General features: G+C 44.7%; 1 protein-coding gene across 4 annotated transcripts in view; it reads left to right on the top strand.

Moving 5' to 3' along the window:
* The window catches only part of SCAPER (S-phase cyclin A associated protein in the ER), a 454,172-nt gene that overhangs the window by 44,691 nt on the left and 388,790 nt on the right, over nucleotides 1-20,691 (top strand). For all 4 annotated transcript variants that reach the window (XM_019504422.1, XM_019504423.1, XM_019504424.1 and 1 more), the window contains one exon: nucleotides 9,051-9,248. In XM_019504422.1, the coding sequence (XP_019359967.1) occupies nucleotides 9,051-9,248 (198 nt within the window). The remainder of the gene's footprint in view (nucleotides 1-9,050; nucleotides 9,249-20,691) is intronic.

Raw genomic sequence — 20,691 nt, 5'->3', positions numbered from 1 at the left:
GTTGCGGGGGGGCTGGGGAAGTGTGGGGCTTGGGGAGGCTGGCAGGGGCCCCCCCATGGTCCCCTCCCCAGCCCCCCTCCCTTTCCCCCAGTACTTATTAGTTTGGAGTCATCTGCAGCTCCCCGCTGCAGCCACCGGGGACTGTCCAAATCATCAAAGCTCTCTAAAGATTCAGAGAGCTTTGAATCGATTCGGACCTTTAGATTGGTGTGCTGATTTGATTCGGATTCAGAGCTGAATCTCCTCTGAATTGAATCACCAACCAAAGCTTCACATAGCCCTATTATGTAAAGCAAATTAGATTTTATATATAATAAAGATTTTTTTTTAAAAAACCCCAACCTGAATCCCAGTGCATGGTTTTCATACCTCTTAGTTTGTTTAGTGGACCAATATAAATTTAAGGCTCTTGATAAAAACCTTTTGCCTTCAGCATTTACTACCAAATATTTAGGACTTGATTTTGCAACTATTTAGGATTTGAGTAAATTTTCTGTGCGTTTCTTTATAGGTTCTGATACTGTGATGATCACTGTAGTAAATTGGCACATGTTAGCAGTGACTTCATGCTTTTTTCAAGCAGATGCATTCAAGTATTTGAAGCCCTAGTGTACAACGAAATGGTTCCAAAGGAGGTAAAGAAAAGATGGAGTAATTACCTTGCCTAATCCTTCTGCAGACTGGTCTGCTGTAGAGAGTGCAGCATAATGCTCTACCCCACAGGATAGTATAGCCTGCAAGTACTAGATGGCTTGCAGTTGTGTCTCCAGAGCCTGAATCCATCTGTGGGAACACCACAAGTCTGTACCATTCTTAACCTGAGCATGTTTCTGAAATGTACAATCTGGCTAAAAAGCCAGCAGCTTTGCAATTTTTGTTTAATGGTCTTGAACTTATTTTCAGGAGGTGTTAACTAAAGAATTAAATAAACTTTAGAATGCTTATACATACATCTACAGCTAAGAAATTTCCACTTCTGTTTGCCTTGTCAAATGTACTTTTATTGTTCAAAAGCAATGTTAGTTCTTTGCATGTGACTAGAATAAAAAATTGCTATTCAAGATTTAGTTTTGCAATTTGCTGGTAATTTAATTAAAACAATGCTGATAATACGACTAGAAACAGGCATTTACTGTTTGTACAGAGCATAGTCATTCATTTACAACTTTGATAATATCCTCCTTCTAGAAGTATTCTGTCATGACCATTTTAAAAATAAGAGTTGAATGTTGTATTTTGCTACTGAATTAAGTTGATGCCAGTAGTGCAGCTGGTTAATAACTCATTCAGTCTGACCCTTTTCAAGGACTTAATGGAGGTTAAAATGCCAGGCATCGGATGCAATCTGGGTTTTTTGTTAACAGCTGGCTTCCTTTCCCTTGAGTGGCAGATATCAAATGGTGACAATTTCAGATGTAGAGTATCAGAACTGACTAGGGCCATGGGGCTTAAAAAACCCTTTAATTATCTCCTACCTCAGTGTCTACCCTTAGGTATAGTTCTATTCCCAAGGAATTTGTTGCCTATTTTATAGTTTAACTGTATGCTGGAACTTTGATAAATGAATGATATAACTGCAGCCTCCTACTATTCTATTGATATAGCATGTTTCATGCTTAGCCTAGAGAAATAGTCAAGTGTCTGTTACTGCATAACAGTAGAATTAGTTGAATACTATTGTCCATTATACTATCATCATAAATCAAATCTTCAGAAGTTCAGATTTTATAAGCATGTGAATCAAGTCTTTTATACCTTAGGTTAATGAAAGTACTGGTATAAGGAAAGAAAACAGTCCTTTAGGCAGGGGTGGGCAATTATTTCAGCTGGAGGGCTGCTTAACGAGTTTTGGTGAGCTGTTTAAGGCCGCAAGGGTAGTCCTGCCCCTTGATGGATGCCCTGTCCCTGGTTGCCATCTTGGGACAAGAAGTCCCATCCCTCACACCTGACCTTTGCCACTGGAAGTCCCTCCCTTTGCCCTAGAAGTACTCCTTTTGGGAGGGAGAGTGCTGCCATCTTGAAACTGGGGGGGAAAAATGTACTAAAATAATTAAACATCTACTATAATTTATTTTAATTTTATTTAAAAAGTATTTTTGTCCTCATTTATGTGTTTGCATTGTGTATCTAGAGGCAATTGCGTAACAGCTCAAAATACAGTCTTACTGTTGTATATTGTGTGTGTGTGTGTATGGGGGTGTGTGTGTGTGCAGTGTGGATATGGTATGTGGAGGGGTGTGGATTTGGGATATGTGGTTGGGGTAGGGGCTGTGGGTGTGTGAGCGGTTATGGTGGGGGGATGGGACTGTGTGTGGGAGGGTGTAGATGTTGGGGCAGGGGCAGGAGTGGGGAGTGGTCCTTGGAGTCCCTGGAGTGTGCCGATCCTTGGATCTGCACGTTGTGACAGTGAGTAGGGCCAGCCCTGCCCAGCCCCGTAATGTGCAGCTCCCTGTACTCCCACCCCAGTCCCTGGCTGCAGGTGGCAGCAGCATGCAGGGCCAGCTTGACCCAGCCCCATAGCACACAGCTCCCTGTGCTGCCGCCCCTTTTCCCCAGCAGAAGTCCCTGGTCCTGGCCCAATGGGCTGTTACCTGAATTCAGTTGCCACTGTTGCAGGCAGGGAGGCTGGAACCAGCCACAGTGTTGCCAGCAAAAGTCTCTGCCAGGCCAACACTCCTTGTCTCTAGGCCTCCCTGGTTTGGGGCTGGGGTGGGTCAGGCCAGGGTTGGGTGCGCGGGTTGCTTAGTAACCAGAGATGCACCTCCTGCAGGGATGCACCAGCTTGCAGAGGGGCAGCCCAGGCCCACAGCTTACAGAGGGCCCAGCAGGCTCTGTCCCCACTCCAACCTGGGGCATGGAGCACATGCTTGCTTCAGCCCAGCCCAGTAGCGGTGAGGAGGCAGTGACTAGGAACAAAGCGGTATAGGGGGCCTAAGGCTACAGGGAGATGCAGGGGTAGATGTGGCAGGGGGTGCAGCCTACTGGGGGGACAAGTGGGGGGGGCAAAGGCAGAGGTCAAGCTACTTGATATCCCCCCCATTGCCTACCCTCCACCTCCTGCCTACCTGTCCCCCCTGCTTTTCCTGCTGCAGTGGTGGGGAGGACAAATTTAAGATGACAATAATTTAGATTTAATATGTGGAAAATTAAAAAAAAAATCACAGTTGTCTTGGATTTGAGTAATATGGTAATATACCTAGATTACATTAATTGGTTAAAGATCATTAAATATGTATATACAAGACTTTAATTTTATGACACCTTTAATTTTTGAAATGCAATAGGGAAGTAGTGATTAGGGACTGGGAAGTGTGTACAGGGGTGCAAGGGACCCTGCTGGGTTTTTTGTTGTTGTTGTTGTTTTTTTTTTACAGACATTTGAAATATTTGTAGTAAATATGAACAATTTACTACTTACAAACTGGTTATCTGTATTAAATCTCCTTATAGATAAATAAATAAAATTAAATATGGCATTTGCCTGACCAAGCTGACCAAGCTTTTAGAGATGACAGCTTAGAATCTTATTAGATGAACGAACAGCTTTCTATAAAACTTTACATAACTTCATGCTTTCAAAAAATAATACTCATAGGTAAATGATTGTATACGATCAATTTCAAGCAGCAGGGATTTCTGTTGAGATTTTTGAGCTATAGATTCGAAATCTAGTAATAGCTGCAACTATAGAACTGCTTCAGTTCATGCTTGAGTTACCCCTACTAAAATACAATTGACATTCAGGAAAGATAACTAATCAACATATATGTCAAATATAGCAGAAAGCTTAAACTTGGAGTGAAACATGAACTCTGACTTTAAAAGAATGCTTAAAAACAGGCATTTTTGGACATGTTTGTGTGAATTATGTATAGTTCCTCAGGCCCACTTTGAGGTAGTGAATTCATTCTTTATGTTCACAACCTCTGCTGAATGTGAGTAGAAGCTTAATCATGTTACCAAGGTCACATTTTAATAAATACTGACCGTGGAAGGTAAATGCTGTTGTTATAATACAGCCATTTATGACATTAGTTTAAACTGTGTCATTTTTTCCCATCATAAACTGTACTTTAAAGAAGTTATAAATTAGCCATCATACACTTTAACCTGAAGGCTAAGACCTTGAACATAAACCAAGGAGCATCTTTTTAAAAAAGGATTTGGAAAAAGATCCGTGACTTTTTATGGCATTAGAGAGAGGTTTTAGTGGTTTCACGTTACTCCTAGGTGTTCCTACATAAGATTCAAACTGTTGGTGGCTCAGGACATCTATACTTTGTAGGTCATGTAATCTGCACATGTATTTGGGTGGTGGGACATTCTCAGGTTTAAAATTCAAGTGAGAAGGATAGAATTTTAATCCAATCAGGGCAAATTACATTTTTTCCTTCAGTAAAAGCTAAACCTGTCTCTACAACTTTCCTACTAATCTGTCTATATGGAGTTGCCTTCTTTTGTAGTGCTCAGTCCAGAGGTGCAGTAGTGTTACTAGGGGTGAGCAAGAGGGGAACTTGCACTAGGCACCAAGTTAGAAGGGATGCTAGAATTGCCTCCCACTTGTGCAGTCTGTATCTTGGCAGGAACTTAAAACAACAGCAGCCAGGACTGTTTTGAAGACAGGGGTGGGCCACCTGGGATACAGCCCACCAATTTATTTTTATCTAGCCCACAGGCAGACAGCAGCACTGCATGGCAGGTCCTGGGTGAAATGTGCTTGGGCCCTGGCTTCTGTTGGTAGGCGGCATGGGTAGCAGCTCTGGTGTCTGCTGGTGCTGCAGAAGACACTGGGTGGAGGCAACTTTGTCAGCCTGCCTGCTTGGTATTATGCAACAGCCTGGGAGATGAAATTTGGCCCTGCAGGCCTTGGGTGAGCCATGGCAGGTGGCACCCAGGGCCTGCGGGTCCAGATTTTCATCTCCCAGGTGCTGCGGGACATACTGGGTGAAAGCAGCCCCGTCTGTCTGCCTGGCACTGTGGCATCAGCAGAGACTGGGGCCTTAGTGCATCTCACCCAGGGCCTGCCCTGAAGAGCTGGGCAGGTAGGGCTGCTTCTGTCCAGCATCCCCCACAGCGCCAGCAGAGCCAGAGCCTGAGTGTGGCTTGTCCAGGTTATGTCCACAGGGGATGGAGCATAGCTATGGGCTTCCGCAGTGTTCTGTCCTGCCCCACCATCAGGGTCAGGGTGCTTGTGTGTACACACATGCTTCAGGAGCCCTGATGGCGGGAGACCTGTTTGGAGGCTCTCAGCCAGGCTCCATCCCCCATGCGTAGAGGCTGCACCTGGCTAGGAGTGGCTCCTGTGTGGTGCCCCATGCTCTGCCAGCCCATGTTACATGGCCACATGGTGCCTCTTTGCCACCAGCAGCTGCCCAGGTCATCTTCCTGAAGCGGTAGGTAACTGCCAGGTGCCTGCTATGTGCCCCAATCAGTGCTGGGGAGTGGAAACCTCTGACACGTAGTCAGTGCTGTGGGAAGGGGCCCTGCACTTGCTGGGTTGGCCCACCCTAGCCGTGTGCTCCAACTGCTGATAAAGCCAGCAGGTGCTGGCTCCAGAATCTGTGGGGGGCCAAAGTGTGCTACAGCCTGGGGCAGGCTCATGTTCCAGCTCCTGCTCTGGCACCATTTCTGGCCTGGCTGCATGGAGCTCTCCTGTGTGCATGTCTGTATGTGTGTGTGTATGTATACATGGTTGTGTGTGTGCAGCCCTCAACAACCTGCTAAAACTGGTTAAGTGGCCCTCCAGCTGAAATAGTTGCCCACTCATGCTTTAAGAACAAAGCTGGGGCAGGCAGAGTGCAAATGTCAACAGCAGCTCAGCTGGGACTCCTTAGAAATTTCTGGATGGGTAAGGCTGTTGCTCTCTCCCTTCCCCCCACTCAAACCCTGACTCTTGGATTTGCCTCGTTCCCCCTCCCCATTATTGGACCCTCACCCTCCCACCCCAGCTCTTGGATCTCTGCCTCCAACCATTCCTTGCACACTCAGAACCCACACCTTCCCCCTGCTTTCAGGACCTATGTGCTCCAACCCACCTTCCTGCAGGGTTTTCCTCAGGCACTAACTTGACTTGTTACACCTCTGGAGAGGTGTCAGTCCTGGAATTTAAGACTGTGTACTCCTGTCCACATGGATTCCCACCTTGAATGTCTCTGTAGTGCAACAAGGATGGAGCCAGCTTGCTTACTCCTTAAGCCTTTTATTAAAGTGGAAGTGTAGCTGAAAGTAACTTCATATCCATTTGTAAGTAGGAAAAATTGAAAGGATTTTCCTTTGGTCTTTAAATTAAAATTAAGAATATGTAAAAGAGAGACCGTAACTAGTATCAGTCTCTCTCAGTTGGTGAGTTGCACTGGAGTTGTTGAGTTTATTTTACCACTTGTAAGACTGAAGCTGCTGAAAAGGTTTGTGATAAATTAATCAGATGGACACATTCACAGGTGGATCCAGGGAGGGTTGCTAGAAACTCTAACTATAGCTAGAAACATTAACTCAGATGTGGAAATAACTTCTAGTATATTACTGGATGCATTGTCATGATGCTGAAGAAGATTAGATTTTGTTTTATGAATCTGAAAGAGATGTATGTTTAATGTAATGAATGCAAGACTAATGATCTGTCCTTTCATTGTTTTTGCCTAGTTTGTTGTATTTTTATGTGTAAAAATATATATAGTCGCAATAAATCATGATTTTAATCACACAGCTAGAAACCTCAAAATTATGCGTAGAAAAACTCAAAATTATGCAGGCACCTTGTATGGTTGGGGTTGGTGTGGTGTGTGTGTTGGGGGGAATTTATGAAGGTGTGGGGGGCTGTCTGTGTGTGTGTGTGAGGTTTGGAGTCTAAGGCGGGGAGTTGCCTGCGTGCCCTGGTAGGATGCAGGGTTCTGTGCGTCAGGAGTGAAAGGCAGCAGCAGGGCTCGGAGGGCTGTGGCTTGGGACTGAGGGGCAGATGCACAGAAACATTCATGCATGCACACACAGCGCCCAGCAAATAAGCTTGTGGAGGGGGAGGGGTAGAGGAGAAGGAAGGGGTTGTGGGGCGCAGGTTGACACCTCCACCTGAAGGGAGGGAGTGGGGCAGGGGCTGGTCATGGGACAGAGCTGCGGGTGGTTTGTATGAGGTATGGGTGGGGTGTGGCTTCCCGCCTCTGCGTACCCCCCTGGGGAGGCATGGAGGGCACATCTCCCCCCAGATTTGTGTGTGGGGTAGAGGTGGGTGTGTCACTGTGGGCTGGGGCTCTGTGCCCTGCTGCCTTTGCCCTGGGAACCATGAGACACTATGTTGTGCCTCCCACTGCCAGGTGGGCAGCAGATGCATATTGCGGCCAGCATGTGGCTCCTGGGGCAAAGGGAGCAAGAACAGAGCCCCAGCCCACAGTGAGCAACTTACCTCTACCCTATGCACAAAGCTGGGGGGCACCTGCCACCCATGACTCCCCCAGGCTTGCACGTCGCTGCCCCCCCTTTGCCCCTGGACGAGCCGCCCAAAGCTCCGCTCCAGGGCCCCATTCACCCTAGGCCCTGCCCCATTTCCTCTGTTGCCATGGGGGCCTCAATCTGCCCCCAACCACCCTTTCCCTCTCTCCCTCCTTCCCCTCCCCCTCCACAGACTTATGGTGCATCACTGATCTACACAGTATGCAGGCTGACACTGCTCCTGTGTGTCTGTGTGTCTGTGCGCCGCTTCCCTGTGGTCCTCTCCGCTGCCGCTGCTGCCCCGCTATGTGGCCCAGAGGCAGTGGAGTTGAGCCTGGGTGGGGGCTTCAAAACCATGTGCATGATTAATGCATTTAAAAACTAGCATTTGATGAAGAATCACTTTGGACCGACTGGCATTCCTGTCCCAGCTGCTGGTGAGGCACTCCTTCACTTTCTGGCTTGGTCTATGGGAAACTCCTCCTCTTCTTTGACTCTCATCACAGGAGTGAATCTTAAGCATCTTGCATCTGACTGAATTCCACTTTCAAGTGATCAGCAAAGGAGATGTGCTTCAAACCGAATGTTTCCTGTGACTGGCTAATGTTACATCAGTCAGCCTAGGAAGATCCTACCCTCCACTTTGACAGGGGATGAAATTCAACTTGCAAGATCAGCAGATGCATAGGGATAAATCACTGCTTCCAAGAGGGCACGTAGTAGACCTTGTGTGATCCAGTAATTATGAAGATAATTTTGGGGTGATCAGAATCCAAAGAAAACAGGTGTCAAATTTAACAGTGTTTGTACATCAGTTACTTGTCCTCTTGTCACCTTAGATCAAATGTAGTCCATTTATTTTGATTAAATGTGAAGGTGGAAGTTTAAGGTACAGTTATGTTATGGAAATTATGACTCTTAAAATCAAAATAACATAGGGCATAAGCAGGAATAGTACAATTAAAAATGGCATTCCATGCTTTACACTGGGCTTGTATTGGCTTGTAATGGTTAATAATTTGGTGAACAGAAAGTGGTCTGGTCAAGCGAAGACATGAGGCTTCTAAAGTCTTAAAGCTTTTCTTTGCAGCTAATTTAGTTCTGTCTTCTCTACAGTGAAATCATAAAATACCAATGAAAAGGCCAGCCACAGCAGTTATTCTCTGACCTTGGGACTTGCACACTAAAGTTATCATATTTTAACTAAAACAATTGAGACAAAAAGTTCTATATAATGCCTGTAATGACATTTATTTCATAACTGAATATACCTTGTGTGGTTATTAGCAAAACAGCATTTGTACCTTCTGGACATACACTTGTCAGAACAAGTAGTGGGGCAAATATAACTTTCCGATATGCATGCAGAATATCTTGTGCAGTTTGCAGTGTAAATATTGAATTAAGTGTCAGAGAAACAGAAGTTAGGTCCTGCAAAACTGCCCCTTTTGTTTAAGGTGAGAAAAAATGTTTGAAGTACTCAGTCAGTAGGCTATGATGCAAGTCTCACTGAAGAATGTCTTGTTTGAAAATGTTTACTTTTGTTGGAAAAATGTGTTATACAGAAGCCCAACCCCTTGCCATTCTTTTATTTGTTTTGTTTTTCATGTTGTATCTCGTTTTTTCAGAGCACTACAGGAGAATGTAAAGTAACATCAGCACCAGCTGGAGATAAAAACTTCGACAAAAGCCCAACGAAAACAAGACAGCCTCGCAAAGTTGATCTGCGAGCTCGATACTGGGCATTTCTTTTTGACAATCTTAGACGGGCCGTCGATGAAATCTATGTTACTTGTGAATCAGATCAGAGTGTTGTAGAGTGCAAGGTGAGACTCAGTTTGTTTTACTTCATTTGTTGCGATTTCTCTCTTGATGCTAGTTGTCTATAAATAAACTAAAATAAAAAGTCAGAACTTTAAAGTTATTTTATTCTTTGGATTTGGATGGGTCCTTTAAATCAAAGAATGGAGAACATATTTCTTTATTCTGTCTGTTAAAAGCTTGTTTTCATCTTAGCCACTAAATGGGTTTGAATGATATGAAACAAAGCAATATGTATTTTTTACAGTGTAATAAGATTAATTTATATTTTAAAAAACCTGTTCAGTTTGGCCAGTTTTTCTTGTATTTTTATATTTTTCTCATATTTTCTGCCATATGTTGCACTGTTGAGATTTGACCTGTTTTCACATTCCTTTGCTTCCTGTTTAATGTCCTAATTACATATTGCTCCCTTTCTGCAGAGATAGTTATCGTTCTTCTAATTCACTCTAAGGAGGTAAGAAAGTGAGATTGATGGCAAAGTATAAATATAAACAGTGTCTGGGTGGGATATCATTGCAGGGTGTTTTTTTTTTCTAAATTTAAATAACTTTATATTTGCAGTAAGAAGTAAAACAGATGCAAAGCACAGTGTATTTCCAGCAGATCAGTAGGAAAAACTATTGCCTTTTAATAAAAATAAATTATATGCTTTATTACTTTATAATTAGTTAAATGATTACAGGTATTGGGAGAAGCGAGAAAAATACTTCTTTAAGGAAATACTGAGAGCATAACTTCTGTTTTCATGTTAAACATGGCTGGTAACTCAACAGATGCTGGAAGCCATTACCTGATCATTGTAAAAAAATTATATATATGGCTTAAAGTTAACTTTCATCTTATCATGTGCATCTAGTTTTCTGGTAAAGTCAGAGGCAGCCAAATTGCTTTTGAGATTAGCATACAAGTATATTTCATTGAAAACAGGTTTCAACCCAAACAGTAGCTGGAGGCTTCTAAACCATTGGTTGGTCTAACATAATATAACATTTTGTTTCTGAACTGTCTTCCTGGTTAGGAAATTTCTGTGATGAATTTTTTGTTTAAAGAAAGCCAGTCTGCCTTGTCATGTAATCAGGTTACCATTTTTAAACTTTTGTGACTAAAAGAACATAAGTTTATTTGTATCATTATCACATCTTTTATAGATCTCAAACCTCACCGAAAATTCCAATCATAGTACACAGTCTCTTCTGGGAAGGAAGTTTATGTCCTAAACTAAAAATCCTCATTTCAGGAACCAGTTAAGATTGATAAAGTGACAACAATACATTTACCTGTCATACTGTATGTTTGTAAAACCCAGGTAGTTATAACAACACAGAAATGAACAGTTAACTAACTTCTAGTTTGTGAGCTACAAAACATTTTAGAAGCTCATTTTATTACATAGAAAGAAATTCCTATTTTATCACAAGTCAACCACCTTAACTTTGATGCTTGTATTGTTGGGATTTTGTGGATGTTATTTTTGTTAGTCACTTGAATTTTTGTAAAAAGAAAATTATTTTAACTTTTTTATTAACAAAAACAACTTATCAAATAACACATTTAACTTTAAAGATGCATCCAGTCTTCTAAGATATATACAAAGACATATTTATCTTCTGTCAACAGTACTCCTGTAAATCAAATCATTGTCCTCAGAAAAGTCTTATGTTCTTTCCTTCTCTTCCATACGGTCTCTAACCTTTTTTTTAATGTTTTGGTCTATGTTAAGCTTTTGTGTTTCTTCATCTTTATATGTGACTTGCTTAATGATTCAGCCCTTCTTTTTCATTAGAACTTTGTATAATACAAAGCTCACTGTCTTCTCACTTCTGCTTTTAGATTTCAAATTTATTTCAAAATTTTTCTTAACTGTTAGCTTGTTAAAGTAGTACTTCCTTTCAATATTCAGAAACTTTCTCAAATTTTCTTTCTCAGGTGAGGCTGTATTTATTAGGCTATGCTTAATGATTGACTTGAAAGCATCCCATAAAACAGAGCATGTTCTGTATGGTTTATGAAGGGTTAAATTGCAGCCCCTGGGGTCCCACCTGGCTGCCATTCTCTCCTATTGCTCCAGCTGCAGAAACATCCATGGTCTCCAGGCTCCCTTTTCCTCTGGCTTCATCTTCCCTGCGGGTGGGGCAGTGCAGCCTGCAGAGCTGGTAAGATCCCATGGCCCAGGATGCCTGAGAAACTGGAGGACAGAGGGAGAGGTGGGGTGCCCAGGCACACAGTGAAATAGGGAAGAAATGGAGGATGCTTATGCTCACAGTGCAGGGGGATCCTCAGCATGTGGTGTGCTGCAGTGGGGAGGGGAAGGGAGAGAAGAGGGGAGCCCAGATGTGTGTTACAGTGGTGGTGGTGGGGGAAGCCTGGGCATACAGTGCAACGGGGGGTGAGGAAGCCAGACCATGTTGTGCAGCAAGGGGCAGGACACTGGGACTTATGGTGCAGCAGAACGGAGCCTGCATTGTGCAGCCCCAGGGGCCCATGGCCCCTTCTAGGGGGGCCTCCACTAGCAAAACCTTTGATGTGTGACTCCTAGCTGCTTATTTGGCCAGCCCTGCCTTAAAAGTTTCTTTTCAATCTGATTTATATTATTCTCAGTGAAATACAGCCTGATTTCTCCTGATAGTTCCAATTCTTTCCTGGTCATATCGAAGTGGTGGGATATTCAATTGCCAAGTTTTCATTTTGGGTGTGTTCTCCCACCCAATAAAAAAAACTGTACTGGTCCAAGGCCTGACCAAATAAGTCCATTTCATTTAACTGAACTGGACCAGGGGTGGACAAAATATGGCCCCCAGGCCAGATTTGGCCTGCTGACTGATTGAATCCGGGCTGTCAGTGGGGCACCTGCCAATTGAATGTGGCTTGTGGCTGTCCCTGCAGTGCTCTGCATGGGACTGAGCCCTGTTTGGGGCAGCCTGTGTCATGCTCCAGCCCATGGCTGCTAGCTCGGCCCCGGCCAGTGTACACAGCTTGCTGGTGGGGCTGCTTCCAGTGCAGCTGCTTTTCAGCTCCGGGAATGGCTCCTCCTTCTGCTCCTGCTGCGCTGCTCTGGACTCCACTTCTCCTCTGGACTGGAAAGAAACTTCAGCCACACAGCTGTGGCTCCAGCTGCTGGCTGCCTTCCACCCACTCCATTCAACTGGTGCAGGCAGCTGAGTGTATGGAAGGCAGCTGAAAATCTCCTGTCCCAGCATGCAGGGCTTCAGCTCCAGCTTCTGGTTGCCTTCCACCCACTTGGTGACCCACCCAGCTGAAGCTTCCTTCTGTCCCAGAGTGGCGCAGAAGAAGCAGGAGGAGTAACCCATACTGGTGGTCAGGGGAACTGAGCAGCAGCCATACTGGAAGCAGCCCTGCCAGTAACCTGTGTGTGCTGCCTAGGGCCAGGCTGGTAGGTGTGGGCTGGACTGTAGTGCGGGATGCCCCAGGTGGGGTTCAGTCCCATGTGGAGTGCTGCAGGGGCAGCCACAGACCACTGTGTCTGGGTGAGCTCTGTTGCATGTGTTCCCTGCCGCCTCCTCACTCCCCCGCACTGGCCAGCTCGCGGGACCTAGTGCTCAGCAGCCCCCACCTCAAAAGATCTCCCGCACAGGGCAAGGACCAGCCTGCAGCCCTGCCCCGTGATCCCAGCCTCTCATGCCTGTCTTGCTCCTGAACACTGCTCCCTGCCCACCTGCAGCCCCATCCCATGTAGGTAGTTTTAGTTAGCTGTGATGGAGGGCCAGGATGGGAGATTCTGGCCCAGCCCACAACAAGTCATCAAAACTCCCTGTGTGGCTGCTGGGCCCAAATAATTGCCCACCCCAATACACCCTTGCTAGGTAATGATTTCAGAAGTCATAATTGTATCTATTTTTGTATAATTTGTGTGGTGATCAATAAGAAGAGAAATTTCTTTTTTTATTTAAACATCTCCAGGAGTCACAAATGTAATGATTACCTACCAATAATCTTAGTACTTAGTCCATTTTCTATACTTTGTAGTCTGAACATGCCCATTAGGTGCCTGTTTTCTTGGATTGTAAAGCCCCCTAAGCACCTATACCTGGGTTTCTGCACACATGTTTTCTATACTTTGTTATACTTCTGTCAGACCTGCCTATTTTGGGTCCCTAACACAGTTATAGTTTCCTCCCAATACAACATCTCCCCCTTTACATTTTTCAGAAGTTTGAGAAAGTTTTCTTAAAAAAAAAAAAAAAAAAAAGAAGAGACATTCAGTACAGATTAAGTGCCAAGATTTACTGTCTATCCCCAGTAGTTTCTGTAACAAGTTATATCTCTGCCTTCCTTATCCTTTTATTTTTCCTTAAACTCAAATGGTGTATGCTTTGCGTTGATAATTGCAACTCCTCTTTTATTTGATTTACCTGGAGAACTATATGGAGGGTGGAACCACTTTCCTTACTGTATTACTCGGATATGAGATAAAGGTTTTTCCCCATTGGCAAGAGGGAAAAAAAGCCCCTCATCTTATGATCAGATGCAAGGACATTTCAATAAATACATTGTCTGTCATTAAACTGCTGCCAAAAACAGCTTGTGCTCAGCAATGCAGCCAACACTGACTATGGCTATAAAAGACAGGCTCATATTGGGCAAACATGCTGATGGGAACTTTTTTTCCTACAGATTTTATTAAAAACACACTTATCTTGCACATACAAAGCTACACATATTGAACATCCTTGTTTTACCAAGACTTCATAGCACAGGAACAACTACATATCAAAAGCATACAACTACATATATTAAATCCTTAAACAACATACATAAACTTTCCACAAAAACCAAACCCTTACAGAAAATTTCTTATTCATACAGAACCCCATGAAAAAACTGTTACTTCAGTAACCACCTTAAATTCTCTGCCCCTCCCATCAGTTGTGGTGAAACAAGTGTGTTCAGTCCTTTTTCCTCCACTTCTCTGCCTCTTGCTCTCTGATATCTTCGTTGTTCTGATTGATGTAGTATTTCGGTACATTCAGTCCCAGCTCAGGCACACTCTTTTCAGTGAAAGTCAACCCCTTAAAGACCCAGAGGTTTCTTACTTTTTATAAATTAGTTTGAACACATGCTAATAAAGTCCTTAATAATGTTTCCTCTGGTCCTTTTGGTATGAGTCCATATAGTACTACCTCCTGCGCTACTGGTACACTCCCAAAACATGTCCCACTATTTTTTCTTCCCTGCACCTCTCCCTTGAGCACCTGGATGAACGTGTCAAGCCCTATCTGTGTTGCATCTCTCCCACTGGCAAGATATTTCTTACAACCATCCACGCTAGGTCAGCATGTTCCCCTTTTAGTTGTTTATTCACCACGGCACACCTTCACTTGTCCATCTGTGAAGTTTCCCACTGGCATTATCCTGTCTCTCTCCCTTACCACTTTCATCAGTTCATCACCACCTATGATCAGGTGTGGGCAAAATCCAGCCCACAAGCTGAATCTGGCTCGCCAGGCACATTCATCTAGCCCGTGGCACCCCCCAGTGAATTGTGTCCTGCCCAGCCCCTCCACCCACAAGGGTGGGAGTGAGGTGTCTACCCCTGCCCCCAACATACCCTATTATACTTCACTCCCACCCTCATGGGCAGGAAGGCCGGCCCCATTAGCATGGGGCAGGGCTGCTGCTGCAGGCTACCCCAGTGTTCTGTTCCTTCTGGGCAGTGGGTAGGGAAGCAGGGGCAGGGCTGCATCTGGGCAGGAGTGTGGAATGGGGCTGGGGCTGGCTGCAGTTGCCCAGAGGGACAGCGTGGAGCTTGGCTAGGCAGGGTATGGGTGTGAGGGAGGAGGGGTATGGGGACCCTCCCACACTTCCCCAGTGGTGCGCAGCCCTGGCAGGCAATGGGGGCACCAGCAGTGTGGAGGTGGGGGGGTACTCTGCTTTGAGCTGCTGCCTGGTTTCTGGCTCCAGCCAGTGCTGTGAGGAGCATAGCCCCTACCAAGCCGTTCGTTTTCCTGATGCTGCCCATACTTGCGGCGCATGGGAGGGAAGCCCTAGGCACTGAAGTGGGCTGGGGCAGGGAAAGCAGCCGGTTCCAGCACCTGGGGTCTTCTTCCCCCCCTTGTGCCCCATGGGTGCAGGGAGTTGGAGAAATAAACGACCCAGTGGGAGCTGTGTTCCTCACAGTGAGGTGCAGCGCTGGCCAGAGCCAGGCATTGACACCCCCATCTGCTGCTGTGCCATGGGGGAATGTGGTAGGGGGGTCCCCACACCCCTCCCACAGACCACACAAACCACACACACAGACACCCTCCCCCCCAGTGTTGCCTGCTTTGACTGCAAGAGAGGACAGCCTGTTCTAGAACCAAACTCCCACACCCCACAAACGCCCCACAACCCCGCAACATACCCTATTACCCCCCTCACAGACTTCCCCCACCCCCTATCATACACCCCCCACATACAATATATAAAACTAAGAATGTATTTTTTAGTTATTATGCAGTCACTTCTATATACAGTACACAGACACAAATCATGACAAAAATATTTTTTGTAATAAAATTAAAGTATGCTATAGTAGGTATTTGACTTTTAGTGTATGATTTGTTTTTTTCTGGTTCTAAGATGGCAATTCCCCCTTTCCAAAAGGAGTATTTCTGGGGGACAAGGGGAGGGACTTTTGGTGGAAAGGTTAGGGGTGGGACTTTTGATCCCAAAATGGTGGACAGGGGGTGGGGCACCTGTCAAGGGGCAGGGATACCCATGCGGTCCTCGACAGCTCACCAAACTTCGTTAAGTGACTCTCCACTCAATAATTGCCTGCTCCTGCTTATGATCCTTCGGGGCCTCCAACCCTACCTTCCCTATTTTATACCCCTGCATGAATCCTTCCTTCCTGATGTAATGAATTAGCAGTTTCCATGTCCATGGACTCTTCAAAAGAGATCTGATATTTTCCCCATTTCCTAAAAATTACAGCTGCTTGAAATTAGGTGATATGTGCTACTTTCCCGTTTCCCTCCCTTACTGCCTTGCATATTGCATTTACATATTTTGCACAGACGAACAATCCCAAGTCTAGCAGTCCTCATCTCCCACATCTTTCTTGCTTTGTACAGTTCAGCTCTAGCCAACCTTTCTGGTTTGGCATTCCAGAAGAACACATACATTTCCCTTTGTACTTTTGTCATCTGGTGCCATGTCAGTGAAAATACAATTCCTGCATATACAATAATCAGCAGTAGCACAGCTTTAAATGATGCCACTTCTCCAGCAAAGTACAGTGTCCTTCTGGCCCATAATCAAAGTATTTGTCATATTCTTGCCATCACCTTTTCCCTTCGGCATCCATTAGGATCCCTAGCACTCTGATTTCTCTCTCTAATTTGAAGGCCCAACTTCCACCAGTTCCCGACTCCCATTAGCCCCTGTCATTTCTCCATATTCTAATGTATGCTTTAGCACTCTTTCCATCAAAAGTCTGTCTCTGACTACTACATTTATATCATCCATGCATAGTATGTGTTTTACCTCTCCCCCTCCCAGTATCTTTATTCCACTTATGACCTTGTCTTTTCTTGATCTTTGCGCTAATGGCTCCATGCTGCACACAAATAATAGTGGTGACAGGAGGCACCCTTGTCTCACCCCAGATGGATTTTAAAGGTCCCACTTAGATGCCCATTAATTTTGACTTGACTCCCTGCTTTTCTATACAATAACTGTATCCAACATATACATTTCTCTAGGAATGCCATTTTTCCTACCACCTTGGATATGTAATCATGACCCATTCTGTCATATGCTTTTTCTAAATCTAGGTTTGCTATAACTGTGTTTGTTTTCCTCTCTTGGATGTGGGACAGTGTATCTCTGATTGCTTTGGAGATTCTTATACCTGGTACTGCGCGTACAGGCAGTCCTCAACTTAGAACGTTTTGAGTTGCAACATTTTGCACTTACAGTGTTTAAATTGACAGCCTGTTTCAACCTTATGATGTCACTTTCAACTTTACAACGCTTGATCCGATGCGATGCCACACCAGTGAGCAAGTTCGCTGTGTTGCTTATCTCCCTGGAGATCATCTGTCCAAACTTCCTTGGACGCTTTTTTTTTCTTTAAGAAAGCAGACGAGACTCCTGAGAAGACGCTAGCCAAGAACCTTTCAAAAAGTCCGGTGAAGTCACCTCAAAGAAGGCCTTCCAAATCAATATAACTGCTATTTACAATATAAATACATTAATGTAGCTATGTTACTCATCTATAATTGATCGAGTACAAAATTCGGCGGTATTTTTAGTGAAAATGGGGTACTGGGCCTTGGTTCAGGAACGAATCCCCCATTTATAACATTGTTTCTTATGAGAAAATTGGTTCCGAGTGGCAGTGTTTTGACTTAAGATGCAGTTTTCAGGAACCAGTTGTGTCATGAGTCTGAGGACTGGCTGTACTTGGTGGTCTTGTATTGTCTTCTGGAGGTTTTTCCTCATCCTCAAAGTCAGCATCTTGGCCATTAATATATAGTCCACATCAAGGAGTATAATTGGTCTCCAGTTTTCCGAGAGTTCCCTCTCTTTTCTTAAGAGTAAGATCACAACTCTTTTTGTAAAATCTTTCCCTGCCTGTCCTGTTTCAGCTGTTCCTTTAAACACTTCCACCACATCCTTCCCTACCCATGCCCAAAACTTCTTGTAAAATTCCATAGGCAGCCTGTCTGCTTATGGTGATTCCCCCTTTTTAAAGGTTTGTAAACACTACTCCACTGACTGTAAGCTTATCTTTTCTTCCATCTTCTTTGCTTCTTCTCCTATATTTTCTCTTCAGTCTCTTCCAAGAAACCCTTCATCTTCTTTGTGTCTATTTCCTTCTTCTGGTATAGCTCTTCATAAAATCTTGTCACCTCCAACACCTCCAGCTTTTCTGTCTGGGCACCACCTTCTTCCTGCACTGCTTTAAGCTCTCCTTTTGTCACTTTCACTCTGGCCGAGAAGTATTGGGACCACTCTTCATTTTCTCCTACCCAGGATGCTTGTGGATTTTCTCTCGTCTTTCTCTTAAGCCAGGTTTCTAACTCTTGTCTTATTTCGTCTAGCTCTTAATAGTGTCTTTCATTGCAATCTGCCATTGATGACTTCTGCCTCTTTTGCTCTCAGCTCTGGGTTCCTGAATAATATTGCTACCTCTGTCACTTTGTTCTCATTTGTTCCTGACCACCAGGATGGCCCCTATCTCCACCTTTTCTCAAAGTCTTTATAATCCCTCTCCCCTGGTATACCACATTCTTGTAGGCAGATTATCTCTGCCATTGAGACTTGGTTCAACACTGGTTCAATCCATTCCTATCTTTTCATTGTTAAGATACTCCTGGCGTTAAGCAGAACTATCATCAGTGCCATTTACTCTTGGTTTAAAGTGAGTGCGCCTGTCCATAAAAGGTTTGTCCATGCTTGCTTTGAGCTGAGTGAGCCTGTCCCTGTAAGGTTCATCTGTGCTACTGCTCAGGGTTGTTGAGTCCTCCCACTTCCTCACTCACATTCCTGTAGCCTTTGCAAGCTGCTGGATCACTTTAACATTTAGGAAGGCTGGCATATTCCCTACTTCCCTCCTTCTGGTCTCCACTCCAGGCTCAAGCCCAGAGGCACTAGCAGCAGGAAACTGCTCTCTGGCTCTTCCTCCAACTCACCTTCTTCATTATCAGGTTTCTTCTTCGGTATCTTCAGGCCCTGCATTTTCTTTCTTTTCCCGGCCTGTCTCTCTGGTTCTTTCTCTTGCTCCATCTCCACTTCTGTTGTCTTTCTTCACCACCCCCACCTTCATGTCTGAGTTGTTTTCTGTTTCTGCTTTCCCTTCCATTCTGTCTTCTATCTCTTTCTGCACTGTCTCAATTACAGGAATTTTACCCCCCTCCATCTCCGTTCCACCCTCCTGCAGGTTTCTTCCACCGTTTCTACCTCGCTGTCTAACCCCTCCTCTCCTCTCCTCTCCTTCTCTGGGTTTTGCTGTTCCTCGTGGGGTCTGACTACACTTGCAAAGGCTTTGGGGCACCTACAGTACAAGTGTCCTTCTTCCTTACAAATAGTGTATTTTAGGGACTCCTGGCACTCTGCTGCTCTATGCCCCATCTCTTCACATCTGTAGCACACTGTGAGGGGACAGTGTGTGGACAAGCACCCCATCTCTCCACATTTGCTTCACTGTTTTGGTTGCCCATGGTCCCGGTGTGTCCTGATCTGGATTACTGATGGCAAGTGCAGCACCCTACCTGGGCTCCACTTGTCTGCTTGTAACACTACTTGTGCCTTCCAGGATCCAATCCAGATACCATGTTTGTCCCTTACTTTGTCTGTCAGTGTGACCCTGTGGACATACTTTCCATCCAGCTTTCTATGTTTTCTGCGTCTATAATAAATCTGTGTACATTCAAACTATAATCACTCTTTCTCTCAACTTCCTTGTGCCATGAACTTTATTCCTCTGTATTCCTCCCTCTGCATATTTCTTCCAAAAGTTCTCCTACCCTTCTCCATCCCAATAAGTCACATTCCCAAGTATTCTGGTTTTAGAAGCAATCAGGATAGTGAGATGCACCTCCAAAATCTCAAATAGCATCTTTTCCAGGAAATCGTATCTGTTCATTGTCAATCCCGTCTGCCTCCCATCACTGGTTAAAGTTGCATTTGTCTGCAGCTTCTGCTCCTCAGTGGCCAGCCTGCCATCGTGCTTCTGCCTTCTTCTGGTTCTTGCCTGATGTACCTTTTCTGGCTGCTCTTACTCTATCTCCCACTTTCCTGTGTTCCAATCTTCTTTCTGGCATTGTCATTATTGTTGTTCCTGCCTCCACCAGCACTCTCACTTCTTTCTTCCTTTCTTCTTCACCTTTGTCAACTCTCCCTCTGTTTCCAGGTCTTCATTTCTGCTCTTCAACTCTTTTTCCAACTCATGCTTACTTGCCAGTACTGCCATTGTTTTGAACTTTGGATGTCCCTCCTCCACTTCTTATTCCCCAGTGCTCCATTGATTCCTTTCTGTGCCTTTAAGGCATATATCAGAACTATAAGGATAGTTTAGTGTAGCCTGCCTGAATAAGATACAGGAAAATCTCACTACTCGTGGGTTCAGCATTCACAGTTTCAGATATTGAGGAATGCTGAACCCACATTTTAAATACACTTTCTACACTTACAGGAGCTCCTCAGGAGCTCTGTGCTTGCTGCTGCCGCCGGGCTTCCGCTGTTGCCACCAGAGCTGTACCTCCCCTCCCCAGCTGTCAGGGGCACTGTGTTGATGAACGCAGTATCTTACTCGCAGATTTTGCCATTCATGGGGGATACAAGAACATATCCCCCATGAATGGCGAGAGTCGTTTGTACATAGTAGTACCCATTAAGTGCAGTTCCTCTTAGCACTGAGTCTTTTTAAAGTCACGGTGAGCCAGTACACTGCATACATTTTTACTTTCTCTTCACTCCCATAGTTCAGCTGAGCTTTTTTTA

This window comes from Gavialis gangeticus, unplaced genomic scaffold (genome assembly GCF_001723915.1).
Source record: "Gavialis gangeticus isolate Ggan-Ray unplaced genomic scaffold, GavGan_comp1, whole genome shotgun sequence".
Classification (NCBI taxonomy): Eukaryota; Metazoa; Chordata; order Crocodylia; family Gavialidae; genus Gavialis; species Gavialis gangeticus.
Note: the sequence above shows the minus strand (reverse complement) of the source record. Positions and strands in the feature narration are given on the sequence as shown.